This window comes from Scleropages formosus, chromosome 12 (assembly GCF_900964775.1).
Source record: "Scleropages formosus chromosome 12, fSclFor1.1, whole genome shotgun sequence".
Taxonomy (NCBI): domain Eukaryota; kingdom Metazoa; phylum Chordata; class Actinopteri; order Osteoglossiformes; family Osteoglossidae; genus Scleropages; species Scleropages formosus.
The window spans coordinates 24,323,371-24,347,963 of NC_041817.1; the positions used below are offsets into that span (position 1 = coordinate 24,323,371).

Sequence of the window (24,593 nt, forward strand, 5' to 3'; positions counted from 1 at the left end):
AAAGCATGCAGAATATTTTACTGAAGCTGCTCAGGTTAAATTAGTTAAAAGGCGGTTGAGCCCTTGTTCCCGTGAGGTCGGCTGTAACCGCTATAATTCCCAGGAAGGATGGGCAGCCGCTGGCACTTGGACCTCCCAAAATTTATCCCCCCTCCCTTCATAGCTGGGAGTTTTTTTGTTTTCCTCACCTCAGCTGCCAGCCAGCTAACTTGAACAACTCAGCTGGACCTTGCCATTGTTTCTGGAAATGTCCAGCTTGCATCTATAGTTCAGTGCTCTGTGCCAGTCTGCTGAGAATGCAGTATAAAAATTAATTGGAAAAAGTTATTGGAAAGTTATGTGAAATTAATCTTCCACATGATAAGAGTGTCTCAGAGCTCATATAACAAGTGAAGGAAAGCTCATAGGAACTTTTAACTCTCCTTGCCTAAAAGGTGAGGAAATTACACTGGAAATTACACTTTCCCCTCTTCCCAAGTTCAGCGTCTGGATTTATGTCAGATTTATACTTTTAAGGTCATTCATTAGCATTCACGATGAGTGCACATCTCAGCAGGTAATTTATGAAAACAGCAGCATGAAAAGCCAGGAGGAAACTAGTTTTGTCTCAACACAAATGCTTGTTTATTATTCTTCAACATCCTATTTAAATGTTATGAAGTCTAGTTGAAGCAGCAGAAATTATGGCTCTCCCCATAATTAATTATTAATAATGATCAATAATGGCCTCCTTAAAATGTATTAATAATAACTTCAATGAATAATTCATCAGCAAACGTTGCAGGGAATGGCGTTAAGTGCAGCCGACACAGAGCCCTGTATTTCAAAATAGAGTTTAGTAAAGTAACGTGTGCCTGGTTTCTCAACAAGAGGTGGAAAATCAGGAAATGCGCAATCTTTAAAATCCCCTGCTGTTGGAATGAGCCCAGGAGAGGATGGTTCTTGTACTGGCTCTGGCTCAGTCTCTGTCAAGAAAAGTGAAGCTGGCAGCATAGACCTTGTGCAACCCAAGGGTCAAGGGTGGGGGGAAGCATAGGAGAAAATGCAGTAGAAGGAGAACACGGTAAACATGTCTGGCAGTCAGCAGCCGCCACGGCGGAGTCTGAATGCAGCCTGCCCTCGGTAACCTTTCTCTTACTGCAGAGCAGCAAACAGAGTGTAGCTGAACACACATCTTCTACTGCCATGGGAGGACCACTGGGCTTGAATAAGAACCAGTCCTATTATTATCACTTTTTTTGTTTTTTTTTTCACATTTACTTGTTTAGCAGACACTTTTCTCCAAAGAGATGTGCATCCCTGAGAGCAATACAAGAGTGCATTACACCAAGAGAATGAGCGATCTGGATGCAGACATGTGATTCTTGAGCACAGCCAGTTTATCACATACTACTGTATAAATCGGTGTACATTACACCAGTAGCTGCATACACAGTAGAGTTTTTTCCTACATATCAAGTTTTTGAATTGAATTGACTTGAATTGAGGGGGACACGGTGGTGCAACGGGTTTGACCAGGTCCCGCTCTCGGGTGGGTCTGGGGTTCGAGTCCCGCTTGGGGTGCCTTGCGACGGACTGGCGTCCCGTCCTGGGTGTGCCCCTACGCCCTGTGTTGCCAGGTTAGGCTCCGGTTCGCCGCGACCCTGTCTGGGACAAGCAGCTTTAGCCAATGTGTGAATTGAATACTTTGTCATTTTACTGCTGTGCAATACAATGAAATTACAGCACATTTTAAGCACATAACAAGCTTTGTGATGCACCTTTCTTTGGAAATAGCGCATGAAGTAGGTACGGTACATCTTACGTGAGATTCGCCATTTCCACTCAATAAGCTGGCGCTTACAATAGCTAAATTATGAAGATTTGATTAACTAGCATCCTTGTGGTGATGGCTTTACATGGAATAAAATAGTTATTTCACACTGTACAGTTGAAGCAAACAAGGGTCTAAGTCCTGGGGGAAAAACTCAAATGGACCACTTCTGAACTGTAATATAAAGGAACAAGCTATTATAAAAGTGCTTGATGTTACAGGTACATTAAAGACTGATACCCCAGTGACCTTTACAGCTAAGTGGCTAAGCTATAGCTGGCCTCCTGGCTAGTAACCCCGTTGTGGATCTCAGCGCTCGGCCCCCCTACGGAGACACAACCATGCACACTGACCGCCTGGAGACAGCAATAGGTACCAGTTGAAGGAGACAGGTTGATTATCGTTATACCGGAACGCGCCTTTTTGGCGAGACGGGCACTTAGCTCCAATACAACGATGCCAGAATCAGCCTTGAAGTTCCTCCTTTCCTCTTGAATGTTAGAAAAGTGCTTCCATCACGACCTCCTTACTTGCTGGCATTTAACAGAAAGGTATGTTTGCAGCCCTCCTTCCCTTCTTAATATAGATTATAAAACTTTGCACAATCAATGGACCTTGAACAGTTCGAAACGCACGGAACGGCACATGCAGCTCATACCGTTTCACCTAAACCGTGGCCAGTATCATCAAGGAAGTCTGGAAGTTTCCATGCCATCGCTCCTAAGAGGGTGATACCCTTTGGCAAACGAATGGCGTGTCATTCGGGTGTCGGGTGGAGAGCGATAACAGGGAGGAAGGCGCGAGCGCAGACAGAGGTGTAAACAGTCCTCCGGCGTCATCTCGCTGCTTGGGGCAGACAGAGCTGGAATAGGTCACAAAGCCACTTCCCAAAAGTCAAAGTTCACTTCGGATGCCTGCGTGTGCATTCCTTCAAATACCTCTTGAGCGTATTAAACCCCTAAAGCCAACCGTCATGTCGTGCTTGTCAGCGCGACAACGTGACAGCGACCATTTCACAACGGGCACTTGAGAGCCTGAACAAAGCTCTCCATATTTAGAAAAGTACAAACTCACAGCCTCATCTTGCATCTGGCCAGTGCATTCCTTTTCAGTAACGTAGCCACGCTCGGAAAAGATGTCAGGACATTGTTACGTAGAAAAACCCTCCATTATTATGTGCAAAACCCCATTTTCACTCTTGCTTTCATCAGAATGTATGAAAGCGTGCTACATTGTAGGGGTAAAAAGTGCTGCACCTCCTGAGCTGGTCATGTGAGAAGCGGCGTGCAGCCCGAGGAGCTGCCCTAAGAGTCGTCGTGTCGGAGGGAAACCGGTTATGGGAATTAGTTCCCCGTCCTCCAGCAAACGTGGCGAGGTACACCTTGTTTACTGTGGTCGCACACACCGACAGGACCTTTCAGGGTCACCTGTGCAGCGGGACACAGGTTTAGAGAGGGAACGGACCGGAGCCCTCACATTTGCGGTGGTGCAATGGAGGAAAACTCGGTCTCCCGCCGAACGTCTCGCAGCGGACCACTGGGTGGCATGGCGGTTAAAGCTGACACCTTACAGTCGAAGAATCCAGGTTCAGAAACAACCTCTTGCTGAACTGACACAGCAAAAAATTACCGTTGCATAAACAGATTTAAAAAAATTCATAAGCAGCTCAGTGTACAAACCCACCATTGTTAGTTTCAAAGCATCAGAAAAAAGACCAAACAATAAAATAAAGCTCCTGGAAATAATCGTACGGACACGAGAAGGGGGAAATTTTGGTGATAATACCAGCAGAAAATGACTCTTCGTGATGCACCCATTTGCATCTGTACGATGCACTCATTTAATATTAAACCCTAAAACAGCCTCTGATAAATTCATCTGCACATGACATTAACACAAAAGGTATGCAGAGCTGTTAAAAATAACTGTTCATTAAAGCACAGACCTCTTACACACTAATTGTGATGTGAAGGCAGAGCAGGAGCCAGAGTGTAACTATGGGAGTCATTATAATAGATGATAACAGAAAGATGAAAAAAATATTATCCACCGAAGGAAGGGATTAAAACACGGCCCGAGTCCGGTCTCACGTTAACTGCGGATGTTCTTTTTTTCCACGCTGGGGTTTACTGCGCAGCCAAACAGCGGCCAGAAATAAGAGAATCCCGAATGCATTAAAGTGCAAATTCATGTCAGATTTATTAAAGGACCAATAAAGTAACTTATTCCAAAAGCAGCTACAGTAATTTTTTTAAGTTCTCTTGTTAAAAAAAATAAATAAATAACTACTGTCCTTTTCTTTTTTCCACTAAGTTATCATAACAGGAAAGGCAGTGCTGGTAACTTATTATAGTGAGGGGTGATCACCTGAGATGCAGGTACAAAAGTCAAAACTCCTTCAAGAAGATTTTCTCAAGAGAAAAAAAATTTCAGACTCTAGGAAATGTCTAGAATTTTATTTAGTGTACAAAGTGTTACCCGAGTAATAATAGGTATTACCCGAGTAATACCTGTGTAATAACTGGGTTAAGTCTAGTGCGTATGTAAACTTAAGGTAACATACACGCTAGACACAACCCAATTATACGAGACATATAATAACATGAAAATAAAATGTATCTTTCTGAAGATGGTGAAACATCTCATGCAATGTCTGCTAAATTTAGGAAAGTCTCACAAAACAAAACAGGGGACGACTATTAAACAGCCCTTAGATTCTTAACCATTGTAATAACCACAGGCAGGGGCTCAGGAATGGAAACGTTATTGAAAAGTGTTAATAACACAGCGGTTTGGCACAATGTCAGTAGAATAAACGGAAATACAGGTTGGGTTATAAATTCTATTGTCTGCTATTGCATTTATTTATTGAGCAAACACTTTTACGTTTACATTTATTCATTTAGCAGACGCTTTTGTCCAAAGCGACGCACATCTCGGCAAAAGTACAATTTATGCATTACGTTAAGAGAAAGAGACACAGCTGCAGACATGTGACTCAAGTAAACCTAGTTTGTTACCTACCGCTTGCTGCACCGAGGTTCATCGTTCAAGCAGGTGCATAAGACGCAGGATAGACGAATCCCGATACCCTCCCACCGATTTTTTTTTTTTTTAAATATTATAAGATACACAGCTGAGAAAGTACAATGCCAGAGTAATGGCTGAATAAAGGTCGTATCTGGGGATGCTTATGGAGTTACGATGCATGAACAGTTAACGCTGTAAATGAGCTTGGAGAGCTCTTGGGCGAAGTGGATCTGGAAAAGGTGGGTTTTCAGACCCTTCTTGAAAACAGACAGAGTTTCCGCAGTTCTGAGTGACGGGGGAAGGTCGTTCCACCACGACGGACCCAAAACCGTGAACCTCCGAGCTTTGCCTTTCGTGCGCGGGACCGCCAAGAGAGCAGAAGTAGATGAGCGAAGGGGCCTGGCTGGGGTGTAGCGGTTGATCAAGTCCTGTAAATAGTCGGGAGCAGTTCTGTTGATGCATTTGTACACAGTAACCAGGGTTTCGAATTTGATTCGGGCAGCTATAGGAAGCCGGTGCAGAGAGATGAGTAGAGGAGATACATGGGAGCACTTTGACAAATCAAACACAACTTGTACAGCAGCATTCTCCAAAGCAACTTACAATGGATACTATGTAGCATTACCAGCCCACACATCTTATTCACCATGGTGACTTACACTGCTAGATACACTACTTACACTGGGTCACTCATCCATGCATCACTGGAACACACACTCTCTCTCTCTCACACACTATGAGGGAACCTGAACAGCATGTCTTTGGAGTGTGGGAGGAAACCAGAGCACCCAAATGAAACCCACACAGACACAATGAGAACATGTGAACTCCACACAGACTGAGTGGGGATCAAACCCACATCCTCTCATTCCACCCAGGTGCTGTGAGACAACAGCGCTACTCGCTGTGCCACCGTATCACCATGCTATTAAAATGCTCGCATGGTTACTTGTGTTTATTTACCATTAACCTTTGCTGACATATTAAGCAGGAAAATATTTTTCAAAAGTTAATTTATTTAAGAGTAAAGCAGCAGCTGTTCAGAATGGAAAGTGATTTAAAAATAAAGAAATAACTGTTTTCAGCTGATAGTGGCATTATATATTTGATACGGGTGCTGTGTAAACAGAGCTCAACCTTTAACAATGTGGGTGATATTAATAAGAAGGTGTGTCTTTGTTATACTGTAATCTGCAGGAAGAGCTCAAGATCAGGGTAACACCTCTATATATAGCAAAATGATGACTGCACACACACAGTCTGCCTGAACAGGACATTGCAGTGACACACACACACACACACACACACACACACACACACACACACACACACACACACACATCCTGTCTGTTGAGAGGTCAACACCGCAGCAGACGAACCTCTCGCCAAACAGTCTGTCCACCTCTGCAGGTGTCCTACAGGTCTCCACACCCTTCTCAGCACACACACTCCACCTCAGTGTCTTTCTCCCCCATAGGCGCAGACATGAGGAGCGACAAAGTGACCCTGCATGTGTGAAAACGCAGGTATCGCTACTCCACTGGACACACGGAACTGCTTCTTATTGAAACAAGAGATTCAAGATCACAACGTTAACAGAAGCCCACGAGAGAAATACTAAGAGTGACAAAATCCCGGAACATCACAGCACTTTTTTACATGGGTTGGTCCTCCGGTCTCCACATTGTCCCAGTACTGTCCAAGTTATTATTATTATCCATCCTCCCTTCATTATCATTAACTGCCGGTCACAGTATAGAACCACAGTGGTCCAGAGTCTATCCTGGAAGCACAGGGTCTGAGGTAGGGTATACCATGGGCCATACATCAATCCATCACAGGGCACTCACACACACACACACACACACACACACACACACACACACTAAGAGTAATACAGTTACCAATTCACTTGAAACAAGTGCCTTTTCGGACTGTGGGAGGAAACCAGAGCATCTGAAGGAAATCCATAAGAGCCTTGAGAGAACATGCAAATTTCACACAGAATGAGCCAGATTCAAAATGACATCTGAACCTATGGCTCAGAAGATATGTGGCCCTGTCTTTTTCTTTTTTTTTGCTGCTGCTGCTGCTAATACTCCTACTGGTGAAGTACTGTACCGCTTACAGAGCTATAAGGACAAATAAATAATATAACTGCACTTCAACTAAGCAGTGTAATAAACATATGATAAACAAGGCCAAATGGTTAAAAAAAAGTTTCACATTTTAAGTGGCGCCGCGGTGAGGACACCAAGGACGCAAACAGCGCTCACAACAACAGGGTTTAACGCAACCCATGTAATTAAGATGCCGAGAAATTACACAATAAGTCAACAGAACAATTACACTAACCATACTGTGCAATTAGGGGCTAGTAACTCCGGGTGTTCTAAATAAACATTTTCTTCTGACCAATAAGAGTTGACTCCCTGCATTATGAAAAAGTGATGTAAGATAAAGGCAAAAATGGCAATTAATGGGACATGAATTTGAGGGATTCTTAATTATGGGAAGGTTTTAAAGAAATTGCTCTCAGCTGTGCAATTCATACACTGGCAGAAGGCTGCGGAGCGTAGAGAAAATAGAAAGGTTGTTGTAAATAATCATGTGCTAACTGATTAACTGTTAACGAGGAGGAAATGGAGGAATACAAAATCTGGCAGATCGAAATTTTAGTAACACGTTGTCGTGAGAACAGATACGAAATGAACCGACGGTCGCCCTTCCCTGCGGCATCACCTCCTCCGTGGGAGCGTTCGGCACTACGGTCAGCAGCCGGCATTCAGCACCACCGAAAGCACCCAGGCTTCTCGCTGACCAGATGGCTTTACCGTTGTCATGGTACAAGAACACCTTCTGAGCACTGGATCCAGAAGGACAACTTATTGGTACTCTCCAGATTTTTTAAATTATTATTATTATTCTCTTCACAGTGATCAGTTCACTGGTACTTAAATAAAACGCCAGCTGAACCGTCACAGCTCCAGCTCCAGCTCTGACACCTCCGAAGCCACGGCGCAGGCGTCCCGTACCCTGCAGAGGTCCGCGTGCCGATGGCGACCTTGGAAGCAAAGACACGGGTCGCCGGCTCTATCTCTGACACACACAGATAGACGGTAAATGACGGTAAGACGAACTCATTACAGCGGTATGATGGCCTTGCTTGACCGCCGGTCTACAACACACACGTCTGCTTTATAGAGGGGGTCAGGAGGTGACCGTACACACTGCGGTCACTGTGTAACGCCGGCACGCTGCACACACACTCTGTTCAGTGGGTTTACTGCAGGAGATGTGACTGACCGTTCACACACTCCGTGTACCTGATACCTCCCTTTTCCTCAGCGGGAGACGAGCGCACGACGGAGACTACGCCGAGGGAACGTTCGAGCAGGAAAAACTAATTATTTATTTAGCTCATACTTTTTTAAAGGCAACTGACAATGTGAGGTTTGTACAAAAAGCTATTTAAACTGATTTACTTATTTATACAGCTGGGCAATTTTTACTGTATGAATTCAGGGAAGGCACCACGGTCAGGGGTATTGCAGCAGGTGGTGGGATCCAAGCCCGGGTCCTTTCAATTCTAGGTGGCTATTCTAACCACTAGGCTACCAAGCAGGTTTGTAAATTTTATAAAATGGCACAATTTACATTTATTTATTTCACAGATGTATCCTTCCTATGACCTACTGACCTGGCAGTCTTAACCAATCACAGCCATCAATAACGATAAATATAAATCACAAGCGAAGCAGCAGATTCAGTACTAATATCAGTTCATTTAGCTGATGCTTTTCCCCAGAGTAACTTATAGTGTTGAGCTACTTACACTGGATTTACCCCTTTATACCACAGGGTAATACTTGTTATTGATGCCACTGTGTCAAACCTGACCCATAATGGCCACCTGCGTGGTTTTCATGGCAAGGGAGGAACAGAAGGGGGTTACCAATCCCGTGTTCCATATGTTGGGGGAGGCACACGCAGGGAGAAACATGGAGTCACCACACACCCCAAGCAGGGCTCAAACCCCATACTTGCCAAACAGTGAGGTACCGGTCAAACCCGCCGCACCACCACATCGTCCCACTAGGGTAACGTTTACTGAAGCAATTTTAATGATCAAGGGTGCGACAACAGGAGATGAGATTGAAACCTGCTGAAGGCTGCAGCTCTAACCACTAAGCCACCTACTGCAAGTAAGTTCCACTCTAAAGGTTACACACCAGTCTTCAGAATAGCCCCGGAGGGGATAAAGCAGTTAAGGACACAGCCTGCATCCAGGGCTTTTAACCTGAACAGCACTGATTTAAAAAAAATACCTGGGGGAAAAACCTGGGTTGTTTTAAAAGTTATCTATGGTAACAATTATACAGAATTTTCACTGGAAATGAAACACGGTGATTCGAACTATGCTGGAATGAAAGCATGTTTGCATTAAGGACGCCTCTGGTTCATGCAGCTCTTTCTATTTTTAAACAAAATGTCATTTTACTGAGAGGGGTGTGGTGGTGCAGTGGGTTGGACCGGATCCTGCTCTCTGGTGGGTCTGGGGTTCGAACCCCACTTGGGGTGCCTCGCGACGGACTGATGTCCTGTCCCGGGTGTATCCCCACCCCCTCCGGCCTTACGCCCTGCGTTGCCAAGATAGGCTGCGGCTCTCCACAACCCCGAATGGGACAAGCGGTTGAGACAAAATGTGCTGTTTTACTGCTCCGGTAAGTTCCAGCTTCCTTAATTATCCGTGTTTTCTGTGCTCTTGCCTTCCCCCCATTAGGACACACTAACCCAGGAGATTTCACTTTCACAATGAACGAAAGACACAACACACTCCTCCGAAAATGTGTGCATTTCGCAGTGCACGCTTGGCACCTAAACTTTAAGATATATTACTTTGGCTACAGCACTGACACCGGCCCAGAGGTGAGAATTAAAACCCCATATCAGCAGTATGAAGGTATTAAAATTCACCAGCAGCTTCAAACACTACATGATGGGCACTTTTTTTTATGTATCAGCTGAGTAGGGAAGAATTACAGAAAGAGATCAATCTTATTATTGGGACATTATCGTGATTTAATTATGCAGACTCTGTATCCTTGAACCAACGTCAAAATGTCCTGCAGTAATAAACACATTTTTACACTAAGACACCTGCTCAACTGTGGTAACAGTGTGATACCCTGTGTCGTATAGAAATTTTGCACACTAAAGTTTCCCAGAAACCGCATGTGAACATACAACATGGTTCTGCACAGTCTGGTCCCCAGGGGGTCCCTCCAGCATAGACCACTGGGGAGCCTGAGTGCGCAGGGAAATAATGTCCCACCTCCTGTTCCTTCATAAGAAACACCTGTTTTTCTCATCCATCCTGCATTTATTTACTTAGCAGACACTTTTGTCCAAAGCAACTTCCAGTAAACTTTATGTAGTGTTATCAGCCCGCACACCTTAGTCACCATGGTGACTTACACTGCTAGATACACTACTTACACTGGGACACTCACCCATACATCACTGGAACACACACACACACGCACACACACTCTCTCTCTCTATCACTCACACACTATGGGTGAACCTAAACAGCATGTCTGTGGGAGGAAACCAGAGCACCCAGAGGAAACCCACACAGATGTGGGGAGAATATGCAAAGTCCACACAGACTGAGCAGGGGTTGAACCCACATCCTCTCACACCACCCAGGCACAGTGAGACAGCAGCACTACTCATTGTTCCACCATGCCAATATGGCTTTTCATCATTTTTTATTAACACGAATGTTCTTTTCTTACAAGTCAGTCTGTGGAACACAGCAAGCCTAGTCTCAGGCCAGCCAGCTGCCAAAATTTGGAGAATGTTTTATGCTTGTGAAAAGAAACAACCAAGGCATGGTGCAGCTGGACCTTTTTTTCCACTTCTGCAGTTCACTGATTAGCACTTTATGAAAGAGGGCTTCCTCTGTGTGTGTGTGTGTTTGTGTACGAGGGTCCCATCTTCAACGCTAACATTATTCTGCGCACCTGCAGTATCAGCGCTACAAAGGACACCTGACGGCAGGATGGCGGCAAAGGACCAGGAGAAAATGTCATCCCCAAACCCATCCCAAGTCCAAGGCGGTGTCCTGCGTCCAGATCCGCGGATAACATGCGATCTCACACCCTCCCGTGGACGTGACCTATATAAATCGGACGCTTTTCCAGCAAGACGCAGAGCAGTATTTAAAAAATATCTTAGCAGCTGTGGACTCCTTCTCCGTGCATAGTTTGTTATGGGTGAAAATATCTTGTTGGTGTAAAGCTGTTCCAGAAATGCTCCGCAGCAGCTGTGCCGTATATAGAATGGTACAGCTGTCCCGGCGCTGCGCTGCACTGCACTGCGCTCCGCAGCACCGTAACCCTCCTCTTCATCGCCCAACAGGCCTGTCTTTTTTAGGATTAACACTTTCCAGCATTGTTCCTTACTAAACCGCCACGGGTGAAAATCCGCAGCTCCGGCGCAGCTCATTTTGCAAGACGCCGTTCAATCGGTAAAACATCCACCCGCCGCCTTGGACCCGCAATAAAAATATAGAAATTAAATGTGCCCAGATTTAGGGAGTTCCATAAAGTGAGCGGCATGATATGTAGATGAACTGAAGCAATAACAATATGCATTTCTATTATTCATGCATCTCATTAATAATTAACGAGCAGCTATGGCCAAAGTGGCTGTTTGGTCAATGTGAATTTCTCCAGACTGCCGGAAGCAACAGAAATTGTGTGTTCTGTGGACTTGTTCTTCTTCCGAACACGCAAACTTTCACTTCTTGGAGACACGTCAACTGCGCCTCTCCAGAATACTGGGAATTTACACAGTATAGGGCACAAAATCTGTTATCGTAATCTAGTTGTCTGTTAAACAATCTGCACACGCCTCCCATGGCCCCGTGGAAGGGCTCTGGAGACAATATCGTAATTCCGCAATAATTCTGCACTTTGTCGATTTGATTTGTTCTCATCCGAGCCAAATGGTGTTTAGACGAGATCAGCAAGGCGTTCGGCTAGACCTTTTCTAGGCCACAAACCCCTTAAGGAATCTGATGAAAGCTAATAACCCCGCCCAGAAAAATGTCCGTACATAAATTTTGAGAAAATATCCAATGATTCTATCGCACTGAAACTTATCTTCGTATAGAATTAGATCATAAATAAAAATAGAGTAGTGTTTCCTTTTTTTATTTTTCGTTTCAATTCACTTAGGCAGTGGTATTTTTGAAGCAAGCCAGCGCTTCACAGAGCAGACCCCCGAAACCCACCCGCCGACCCCAGGTTACACAAACTTTCAGAACTGCTTGTCCAATACAGGGTCGCGGGGAACCGGAGCCCAACCCGGCAACTCAGAGCGTAGGGCCGGAGGGGGAGGGGACACACCCAGGACGGGATGCCAGCCCGTCGCAAGGCATCCCAAGTGGGACTCGAACCCCAGACCCACAGGAGAGCAAGACCCAGTCCAACCCACTACGCCACCCCACCTCCAGGTTACAAACATGCGGAAAAAAAGAAAGAGGGGAGATGATAACTTACATGACACCATAAAGTCCAGCGATCTGCACAAATACGGAGGAGGCTTGGATTTGCGGCACGGAGCTCTTGAGCAGCTGCAGGAAAACGTCCGGTGCTCATTCTAGCCGAGCTCTCAATTACCTAATTGAATTAATTATGCGCTCTCCCGCACTTACTTAACCGCTATTCCTACAGCTTAATCCGCAGATGCGTTTCAGAGAGCGGCGCCGCGGAACCTGCCGGACCGAAGCCCTTGGGCGCTCGGAGAAAAGCCGCCGATTACTGGTGAAGCCCGCAGAGCCGAACAGCAGCATGAAGATCATACGCAAGGTCAAATTTAACATGAGGGCCAAGAAGAAGTGCTGGCAACATGAAAAGTGCGGATAAAATTATGGCCAATAATTATGAATATACTGTAGGCCTTTCTCATGGTACGAGTCTATGCGGAAAAAAAAACTGAAGTTTAAGACAATGGGAGAGAAACAGTGAACCAGAGCAACACCCAGCAGCCACTGCTCTAACCTGTTACACAAACACATTCATGGCTGATGGGACCTGTACTTCCAGGGATGGGAAATTCAGAGAGACAAGAAGAGTATAAAAAAGTTGATATCCACAAAGCAAATAGAGTGTCTTTTATCCATCCATTATGAATAACCAGATGTGCAATCTAGGGTCACTGGTGCGCAACCACAGATGGCATAAGGCAGGATACATCATGGACTGGACACCAGTCCATCAAAGGACAATCAATTCAGTTTATTTTTTACAAAGAAATTCTTCTCACCAGAGTGACACAGAGTGCCATACATGGTTGCTGGAAATGATACACAAGAAAAAAAACTCTATGTGCAGCTGCTCTTGCAAAGTGTGTTCATCTATACCGTGGTAGGTGACAAATTGACTGTACTGAAGAATCACGTGTCTCCAACCAAATCTCTCCTTGTGTTGATGTAATGCACTCTTTGTATTGTTGTCAGAGATGTACATTGGTTGGGAGAAAATCAACTTTTAATTGAATAAATGTACATTTACAGTTATAACAGCTATAGTTAACAACAGAGTAATGTAGACGGCATCTGGGGAGAGGAAAACAAAAAAACTCCCAATTTACACAAAAAAGTGAGAAAAATCAACCTTTGAGGGTCCAAGTACTAGTGGCTGTCCAGCCATTCTGGGCATTCTGCCATGGTGACAATTACACACACACACACACACATATTGTGGGCAATTTAAAGTCATATTTGACATGATGATGATGTCCTTCATTTCCTTTTAACCAGTATAAGATACACTCATATGTACAAAGAAGAGTGTAAATGCAAAACGTTTTTTTAAAAAAAAAAAAACTCCGCATCAAGTGCTTTAATGCTGGCATTCGGACCCTGCCTCTTGGGCTCGTTGCCTGTCATCGGTGACATCCGCCTGTGTTGTAATCGAACAATTCCTGTTCCCTCCACGAGCCAACCCACCACACGCCTACGGGCCTCCACAAAAGAAGTGTCTGTCCTCAATGAATTCGGAAGAAGGCAGGAAAAGGATCGACCGACACGGGAATATCGGAGACATTCGTCCCTCTTCACAATTACAACAGGAAATAACACCGGAGGGTGGGAAACACGACGCCCCCGGTGGTCCCTGAGGATCACGGACAATTCAGTTCAGTCTTTGGACCACAGGCAACAGTTTCGCACTGACCATCACGTGGGCCAGCTGGAACCACAGTAGATAGAGATGCTCCCTTTGGACTCAAAGGTCACCAGTGTGAATCCCACCTCCGAGTGTAGTACCCTCAAGCAAAATACTTAACCTAAATTGCTCCGGTGAAATTACCCTGCTGTATAAATGGGTAAATAAGCATAAGTCGCTTTGGAGAAAAGCATCAGCTAAACGAACAAATGTGAATGTAACACTAAACAGTCTGCTTGTTTCACGAGTTATTTTCTGCTGACTCGGCAGGCACCAAAGCAATAAAAACAGCATATGAGAGCAGGATAAAATAAATTCTGTTTGAAAAAGAAACAATAAAAAGTAAACAGGTGACTGAAGACTTTATACAGTCTGAGTGTCTTGGAGGAATACCAAATTTACACAACAAACACAAGGCGAGCCGAGAATTTCGGATGGAAATACACCGGCCAGAGATGCAAGAGGAGAAATAAGCAGCCGAGAACGAGCGTAAAGGAATCATGGGTAACCATAGAATGCTGCTGAGCTCAGGACACGGGGCTTTTCTTGATCAATACAGAGTGCGAGGGAACCATCTACAGTGACTGTGGCCGACAGCTTCCCTTCACAAATGTGCAGAGACGGCAGCTATAAACACACAACTGGATGTAGACGTGATTTTTACCCCAGGCTACCATCTCCGCAGGAGCACGGTGGAGCAGCAGGCTCGGTCAGGTCCCACTCTCTGGCGGGTCTGGGGTTCAAGTCCTGCTTGGGGTGCCTTGCATCGGACTGGCGTCCCCCCTAGGTGTGCGTGTGTGCATGCGCACCATCTGAGACAAGAGCAGTATGTAGAACCATGGGAAAAGTCACAGATTTATAACCGAGAGGTTGTTTGGTCAAGCCCCAGGAAGGATCTTGCTGCATTGCCTTTGAGAAAGGTAGGTGTATGAGGCGCTACACATGAACATCCCATAATTAACATACCGCTGTGTCAGCCAGTAAAGGTGATACACCATTTTACCACAGTAATGAGATTATTGTGGTTGTGGGTGTATAGGGGGTGCGGTGGCGCAGTGGGTTGGACCACAGTCCTACTCTCTGGTGGGTCTGGGGTTAGAGTCCTGCTTGGGGTGCCTTGCGACGGACTGGCGTCCCGTCCTGGGTGTGTCCCCTCCCCCTCCGGCCTTACGCCCTGTGTTACCGGGTTGGCTCCGGTTCCCCCGTGACCCCGTATGGGACAAGCGGTTCTGAAAATGTGTGTGTGTGTGTGGTTGTGGGTCCAAACAGGGGCCTGAATTGAGATTTACTGCACTAGACAATATATGTGAGACAGTTTGTATGCGAGTCACCGCAAACCACACCCCACCAAAATTAACAGCTGAACCGACCCGAGTAACAACAACGCAGTGGCACATAAAGTGCACTGAGAAAAAGCAAAGACGCGGATAAATATAACGGAAGGACACGTGGTTCTGGAATTTTGCACTGGTGCTCATTTAGCAGTCTAAGGAGATCCGAAAAGATGACCAAATATTCCAGAAATTAACCTGAACTATGATGCAGGTCAAGTGTCAACTTTTCCGGTGGAAGAAATGCAGACACTGAGTCAACCACACATTTGCAGAGGGAGCTCCTGGCGTGTGAACAGCCCGGGTTCCATAACTTGGTCAAAAACAGGATTCAGACTGTGGTTTAACGCAAATATAGAGGGAAACCAAATAAACACGAGGACTTGAGGCGTATTGAACGACAGCGCTCCGGTGAGCTTCTATCCGGCCACATTCCTGGAAAAGGTGCATCGCGTTTAACACACGGCTGAGGTGTGTGTGCGTGTGTGTGTGTGGGAGAGAGAGAGAGCAGGAGCGAGACTAAGGCAGATTCCACCAAGATGTTGTGTGTGTCCAAACCAGAAACAGCAGTGAAGTGACCACAGCGGTTCCTGAGTGGACTGCAGTCAGCGCATCTCTCGGCTTCTCCCAAGCGTACGTAAACGCAGCCGGGACTCGGAGAGCGGGACCGTTCCCCTTCCGACCAAGCGTACCATCAAGCCGGACCGTACCGAGCGGGTAGGAGCACGCGTGTGGGTTCCCAAAGGGGGTACCTCTGATTTCAGGGCCATTGCTACGTCGGTTCGCTGAACCGATTGCTTCTATTTGACAAGTTTCAACTCTATATGAGCTGCCGTTTGATTATTCCAGTGGAATATTTTAACCCGCAGCCTCCTGAACTCATAAACTCTACATATAATAGTTGAGCCGACAGTATCACACACACCCTTATTTCCTTCTGTTTAAGTGTTCATAATACTTTTTTAATACTTACTGCATAAGCAACAACTTTTAAACCCAAAATGCAGCTGTACACATCACACACATCACTCAGCCTACATACTTGCACGTTCATTACAAAATCGAAATGGAACAACAAACGGAACTAATAACTGGGGGGGAAAATCAGTTGCGCAAAGATAAAGTAACACGGTGGGTAATGGTGCATGAGAGAATGAAACTAAAAAGAAAAGTTTGTGTTCAACTTGTAATTGTGACCGGAAGGACGACTACAAGGTAGCCTGCGGTCATGTAAACGGGAAGTAGATTAGTTTGCAGCTATTCGCTGAAAAGGGCACTTTGCATGAGCACATCGGTCCAGCTCCCAGCAGCCTGTTTGTCCTCACATTTTTAATCCAACGCTGTCTTGTCATTTCTTAATGAAAGCCATAAATCTTAAATAAATAAATATATTTAAATTAAAGCTGCTTGACATTTTGAATAACAAAGTTGTAAAAGTTTAAGCCGCACTGATTTAAGCAATCAACTAAATAAAAGGTGATAATAAACAACAATAAATGGTGTTTCACAGAAAAGACCTCACTAGCATAAACAGTACTCCAACTACTAATGGAAATAGTTGCTGTAATCCAGGCAAATGGGTTTTCAGGAAAACCAGCAATGAAGTGAACTCCCAGAATTGGGCTTCAGCCCTCGGGATATTATGTTCACTCACACACAGTCGATAACTGCTTGTCCTTATACAGGGTCGCTGTCATCCAGGGCTTATCCTGGGAGCCCAGGGCATGAGGCTAGGTCAGGTGCAGCCTGGACAAGAATCCAGCCCGTCACAGGGCAACCACACACACACACTCACTCACTCACACATTCTCACGCAATGGCAATTTAAAGCAACCGGTTCCCTGGAACACATGCCTTTGAACTGAGGGTGGAAACCAGAGCACCAGGAAGAAAGCCACACAAGCATGGAGAGAACATGTAAAGTATACACAGACCGCAAACCCTCATCTGGAACCACGACCCAGGAGTTATGAGGCACTAGCGTTACATGCTGTAGCGCTGTGCCACTTTAAATGTGTTTTTGGCAAAAGGAAGCTGCAGGATGGTCACATTAGAGTGACATCATAGCAATGACCAGAAAATCTAGTGATTCACCAAGAAAAAGGTGCTAAATTGCTTCTCACTATCATAAAACACTAAACACACTAAGCACACTGACACACTGGTGGTTGATCTTAGTCGCCTGGGCCACAGTCAGACGGTGTGCGTGTGTCCAACCAGTTTGCTGTGGAAGTGATACAGTAGGTGCCGTTCTCCCATCCCCACCATCATTACATGATTGCGATTAGTAACGTAGACCACAAAGGACTTGCGAGGCCACGCGTCACTTTGCCAGTTTGAGTGTCCCACTCCTTCTTGGATGGCGATGCTACACTGCAGGTGGAGAAACGGCTCCGAGCAGAAGAACCTCTCACCGTCTGCGTCTTTGGGTTCACTGATTCATATCTGCGGTGGCTGGAACTCAGCGGCATGCGCACCAGCAAACAATCAGCTGCCCTCAGTTACGACTCGTATTTACATCACAACTTCTCTCTCTCTCTCTCTCTCTCTCTCTCTCTCTCTCTCTCACACACACACACACACACACACACACACACACACACACACAAAAGCAGAGAGGTATTAAAATTCAGCAGCGCCAATACAAGACTTGACCCCTGGCTGGCAAACACTAGCCAGTCTGGCTATCGGAAACTGCCATCTGCTGGAACAGTCAAGCTCCGTTTAGGCTGCGACTGCGGGTGTGAAAGTGGTACCGCTAAAAATACACATATTTTCACAACCATTTCTCATATCATGAACGATCTGTCGCGCCGTCACCGCTAGAGTGAGATGTCTCATTAATACAATATGCACACTGTGCTTTCCATAGGGATTTCGTTCTCAGGCACCTCTTCTGTGAGTTCCCCTCAGAAGGCCTTCGCCGGATTAACGCTCACTTGTCTCCATACTTCAATCTCGACAAAAAAAAAAAAAAAACAAATTTACTCATCAGCTCCAATCAGAGGTGGGGGGAAAGGTTGTAGTGAAGTGTATTAAAATGATGATATAGGTCATGAGGAACTTCTTTGATGAAGACTGTTTTCAGTTATAACGATAATAACTCAGCTTCATGGGGGGGCTCAGTTTTGCCAATTTATGTTTGATCTGAACAAGCTAATCATGCCAGTTCTTATTCAATCCCCAGTGGGGCCCGGCTGTTACAGGTTATTACTCCGCAAAGGAGGCTGTGGCGCCAGACCCCGCCACCAGACCCCCATAGACCCACTGAGCCGCAGCACATCGTGCGCCAGCCCATTGTGACGTCATGCAATCACCTATAGTAAAGTGACGCAATCAATAGCGCGTCCGTTCTATTCACTGTGTCACGTGGGACTTCTAGAAGTTTAAGTGTTTTGATGCAGCGCGTTTCTTTGGGATGGGGAGGATGGGTGAGGGGAATAGGGGTCCAGTATATTTTCTCCCCCATCAATCCTCCCCGTGCCGTTTCTCCCAAATGCCGCATCACGTTCACGGCGCCTCGCTCAGTGCCCGCGCGCTGTAAGTTGCGGAGTGTCGGTTCGCTGTGTTGTTCCCGACGCTATTTTGTTGTGTCGTTTTGTTCTTTTTGATGCTTCACTGTTGCATTTGTCCGCTGTCAGCCGTGCGCTGTCAGCAATGCAAAACAGCTGTGATCTACTACACCGCAGTGGCAGCTCCACAAAGCGGCGGCCGCGGCATCGCTGCCTCTTTTTTTTTTTTTAAACCAAACCACTGTCATCAACTTAAAGACCCTCGCAGCGACCGGCGGGGGTGGGGGGGGGGGGGCTCTTCTGCTGTCACCGCTCCAATTTCCCCCTTTTCCCTAACAACCTGTTAGAAAGGAGCATCGCAGGAGAGGCGATTCGGTGCGGAAACCTTTTTTTCCCTTCCCTCTAATTTATACGCATCCGTTGTGTTCGCGCCTTTGAACCGCAGGTGTGAATCAAAGCGCCGCTTAAACACACCGCATTGTCTACCGAGCAAGTGGACCCGCGACGCGGTCGCGTGCTGAAGCGCGTGTCACCCAGCGGCGCTCGTCGCCGAAGCACGCGCTCCTTTGCGGCTCCTCTTCGTCAGTAAGGAGCCCGGCGGAGGACGATCGCCACCTGATCACCGTTCCCCCCGCGCCCCCCGAATACATGTTGGTATACAGTAGTGTGTGTGTACGCGCGCTGTGCGGCAAAAAGCAGAAACACGCCGCCCGAGGGCTGCGGGGTTGCGAGCGGCGCGAGGCGAGGATGCGGCTCGCGACCACAAGGCACGCAAAGCGAGCGGCGGGCTGGGCGCAGACCCGCATCCTCGCAGCCCCCCTCCGTACCGTCGGAAAGTGGCGCGCCGACTCGAGAAATATAACGGTAGTGTAAAAAAAAAAAAAAAAGTTGATGCGGCGCGCTCGGACCCCTGCCTGCCTCGTTCGGGATAACGGGTTAATGAAAGCTAGTCACTAGTGTGGAGCGGCACCGCTGGCACCACAACAGAACTTGTTCCCTCGACCCCCCGCATCGAGCGCACAGGCTCGCCGTGCGCAGTGTGTATGCAGTGTGTGTATGTGCGGTGGGTCCAGGCTGTGCGCATGCAGACCTTCGAGCCCCGCACCGCGTTAAAGGAGCGCAGTCCGCCTTACCACTCGGGCTCTTGTTCTTCTTGAGACTCTTGCCACAAAGACACTGCAGCATATGCGTTCCTTTGCTGAAGATGTTCCACAGAAACCACATTGATTTGGGCGAAGAGCAAAATCCAGCAGCTTTAGACACCCTGAAGAGGAGGGGACCCCTGCGCTTGCATAATAATAACACCTCGGCTGGATCAGTTCTCCTGGACGGGGCTGCCAGCTGCACCATAGGAAGGAAGAGGAAGGGGGAAAAAAAAAAAGGAAAGAAAAAAAAAAACAAAAAAACAAAAAACAAACAAAAAAAAAAATGTGATATCCCAAATTCGCTGCGTTGAGGTCACGTGACGAAATGTGTTGTGAAGACTTGTGAATGGAGCTTTCGCGAGTCCAGCCGCACACAAAGGAGGGCACCGAGCCGGGCGGTCAGCGCTGGAGAGCGGACTCGGGGGCGCAGCTCGCCAGCAGGGCGCATTAATGCGAGAGCAGCGCAGGAGCAGCACGCAGGCAGGAGCAACACGCAGGAGCAACACGCAGGATCTCCCGAGCCAAGAGCGTCGCCTATGAGTTCATCACTCTGAGGAGGGAATTAAGGGTGGAACTGCACAGCATCACGCGCCCAGCGGGCTTTCATCCCCGGGAAAAGACCGCATCGCCGCACCGGAGCGCTTCGGCCGGGGTCACTTTCCAGAAGGTCCCCTGCGCATCCCCGCCTCGCGCACCGCGATGCTCGTGCTCCTCTCGCCGTTTCCACTCCCTCTCTGAGAGAGCCGCTGCTCCGCTCCGCTTCCCCTAGCAGTGCACGCGCAGCACCCCGATCCCTGCGGCTCCTCCGAAGTGTGCGGCGTGCGGGGTGATGCGCGCACGCATGTCGCCTCGCTCGGGGTCTCTGTGTGCGGAAAACGGACCGGGAGGAGGAGGAGGAGGAGGTGGAGGAGGGCTGCAAGTGAAACGCTGGCTTTCCATTACGTAAACACGTGGTCCGCACGCCGTCACAAGCCAGATCTTTTCACCACCACTGGTGGGGTGGGGGGGGGGGAGCACGTCGCCGCGGATCTGATGAATGGATGAGTAGGAGCTCGAGACGGCCGTCTGCTTTGCTCAGAGCATGGCAGAGGCTCGGGGCTGAGCATCACTGTGCCTCAGTATCAGCATCACTGTACTGTACTCTTGAAAGGAGTCTTCGTTGACCCCCCCACCCCCATTCAAAGGAACTCATCCCAAGCAGTGATGGGAGGATGTGATGCACTCCTGTTTATACAGTCAACAAGTTACTGTTTGCATCCTTTGCTTTCCCCATTTTTACCCAACCTTTTGTGGTAACAGTCCCGCAGTGGGGTCTCCTGAGGGCGGCAAGGGAGCCACCTGCACACACCAGGAATGCAGAAGACCCCTGGCTCCAGGGAGGGTGACATACATGTGCAAAGTGATTATCTCTGCAAACACTGCGCAGGCAGTGGCACAGGTGTCCCTTTATTACAATAATACCGCATTTCCATCAGCACTCCAATTTAACTGGAGGTCCAGAAAGAACAACAAGACATGGAGAGGGTTCACCAGCATTTAGCGAACAGGCAGTATTAGCATAACCACCAAAACATTTCAATTTCCATTCATACTTGAATAACAATAGGGATTGGGTGTGTATTTTAATAGGAAAAATTCTTCCAATACCGAAAGCGGTTTTGAGAACACATGGTTGAGCTTTTCTTAGGCCTGCTTCAAATGATTTAAAAATGTATTTTTTCTAGAATTTTTTTTTCCTAACAGCCCTAAAAAAACCATGATAAATAATTGAAGCAATAAGCAACAGTCCTTTGCAACCCTGGATTCAAACCATAACTTGGTCATAATAAATAGCCAGAGCAGTAAACTACATGGACAACAAAAATGCTTCTAACTTCGCCTACCCAGCGAGTTCTCGGTAATGTGGAGGATACCTGTGGTGCAGTGACCAGTGATTACATTTATTTGCATTACATTACAATTACAGCATATCATTTAATTATTGGTGCAATTAATAGTTTCATGTTGTAAAAAATCTGGACCAGTCTGTCTAGCCCTGATTTACAGAACATCCCTGCTCCTCATAGGCTACAGGGTGTGCTGGCATCCATCACATGTTAAAAGCTTTTTTAAATTAATAAAATAGATGGTAATTTACCTCATGACATTTCAGGCGAAAACCAAGTATTGGCTGTCACAGAATAAAAGTATGTTAAAAAAATACATTTTACTTTTGACACTTTTCAAATATTAATTAAAATATCAAGCTAGGTTATGTGGAGTCAGAGGTGCGAAGGTGGTAAAGTCTGGCACATAATGTAACATGTAATAATGAAAGGGATAAAAATTACAGTAGCGACAACCCACACAAACATTGCATTTTTTGTAAAGGGAACAGTGTTTAAGAACTGTAATTTGGAGCAATTGAAACACAAACTAAAATCCAAGTCATCAACAGGGAGCAGAATTATGAGCACCAAAGCATTTGAAGAATACCACTATCTGTACCTCAATTATAATATGGACCAACTTTGTGCGTTAATTAATTTAATCATTCCGGTGACTAAAGTATCATCAAGAGCCATCGACATATAAACAGAATTATTCATTTTCTCTACAGGCTTCAAACTGTAATTTTTTGCTCCAAGTTTAGAGTCATATTTTCGCCTGTTTTGCCCATCGTTTTCCCAGAAGGCCATTGGACCTGCTTTGTTTTCCTCATGTTCCCCTGTTTATCTTTTCCCAACATGCAGTTTTCCATGAGGCACCTCTTGATTAATCTCAGGCACAATAACAAACCCTTGAACTCGCATGTGTAAATTAACCTTTATTTCGTCTTGTCCAAGACAACTTGCAGTGTGAGATAAACACCTTCACAGTGATTTACCCAGTTACACAGTACACAGTATCCTTACCAGACCATGCTCAAGGGTACCACTGCAGGATTCAAACCGGGGACCTTCAGATTGCAAAACAACCACCCAGATCACAGCACCACCCTGCTGCTCTTCTCCATGATTCATTTTTTCAAGCTCCTCCCACCAAAGTGAAAAAAGAAACAAACACTGTAAGGTATGAAAAATAAGTTCACCGTGTTTGCAGTATTTTATAATGTGTATCTAAGTATTGCAGTGCCTTGCTGGGAAATGAGGAGCACAATCGCATGGACTTGAAAGGGTTAAAATGAACACTTATCCCTGCAAAATGTCTTTTCACATTAAATAAAGACAGACAAAAACTTTATTGATGATAACTTAATATTATTCCCAGAGGAAACTGCACATTCTCCAGATATCAAGTGCTGCTGGTGAGTCAGGCAGGATTCTGGAACACTTAAATTGATAGTTGCACACCTGGGACAATTACATAAGTTGTTATTTCCAGAAAAAGAAATTGTTCACTTATTTAGCATTAGAATTTAAGATAGCTTGTTTAAAAATAAAAAAAAATAAAAAACCCTTTTCTTCTAGGTATCTTTGGTTACATCATATCCATCTCAGAGAGCAGTGGGATACCTACCCTGTCTGTTAATTTAAGACAACCAGACCCTAAAACATTTTCAGCTGTACTATGTTTTACGTTACTGATCATAGGGTTTTGCGTGTTTCACCTTTTTAATGCAATCTCCAATCCAGCCTCCTGATCCCACCCTCTTCGTCTGACCCCCCCTCCCCCGGTGCCCCATTTTCCAGAAAACGACAAGCAAACGTAAGAACTGGATGCCTGGTCACGATCAGCTGCGTTCGTCACGGTCTCTATGAGCTAATCTACGTTTGGACATTGTGTCTCCGAGCAGCCCTTTGACAAAGTCATGGCATAATACTCGGTTTTCTCATTACAGCAAAACTGATTTTTTTCCAATTCTGTCTGGAAAATGTACTGTAAAGCACTTGGAAAGAACTTGTTTATAAAAATTCATCCTATTAACCTGATTTATTAAAAGACCGACAATCTGTTCAAAAGACATGTTCGGTCATTTTCCCCCACCCCTGAGACTTGCAGAGAAATTAAGCAATTTGTCAGTTCTTTGTGATTATATTGATTTTATGTGAGCGTTGTCCGACATATACTTTATTTCACTCCTTTTGCACTCAGTGTAATTTTTTATTTTCCCCCCCCAATAGCTGCCGTGAGCATGCGTTACGTCTGAAGTTCTAAAGTTTGAAAAGATACCCTCTAGTATATACACTAACCCTTCCCATTCGGACACCATCAGATCAGTTTCAGCCAATATACAGCTTTCGGAGGAAACGGTTCATAAATTAACATTATTATAAGGGGTTGGCAGTTCAATCTGCAAAGCTACAAGCATTATTTTAATCTCAATCATGTATGGCAGTACAGTTTTGAGAGTTTGACGTTTTTCTTTGGCCCGAATTTGTAAGCTGCGCTGCTGATTTAGGCAGTATGTCACTGGCCAGGTGTCCGATACATTGCGCAGGCTGTGAACGCTTGACATTTATCAGTCCATCATCGGAGAACAACATTTCTGAAGGTGTTTAGTAAATCATTCTGTCACCTTTCACAGGCCGCAGTGAAACAGG

At 46.0% G+C, this 24,593-nt stretch overlaps 1 protein-coding gene across 1 annotated transcript in view; it reads right to left on the bottom strand.

The window, feature by feature from the left end:
* fgf14 (fibroblast growth factor 14) overlaps positions 1 to 20,275 on the bottom strand; it is a 135,674-nt gene extending 115,399 nt beyond the window's left edge. Inside the window, exon 1 of the mRNA XM_029256849.1 lies at positions 20,059 to 20,275. Within this exon, the coding sequence (XP_029112682.1) occupies positions 20,059 to 20,275 (217 nt within the window). The remainder of the gene's footprint in view (positions 1 to 20,058) is intronic.
* Between the last annotated feature and the right edge of the window lie 4,318 nt (positions 20,276 to 24,593).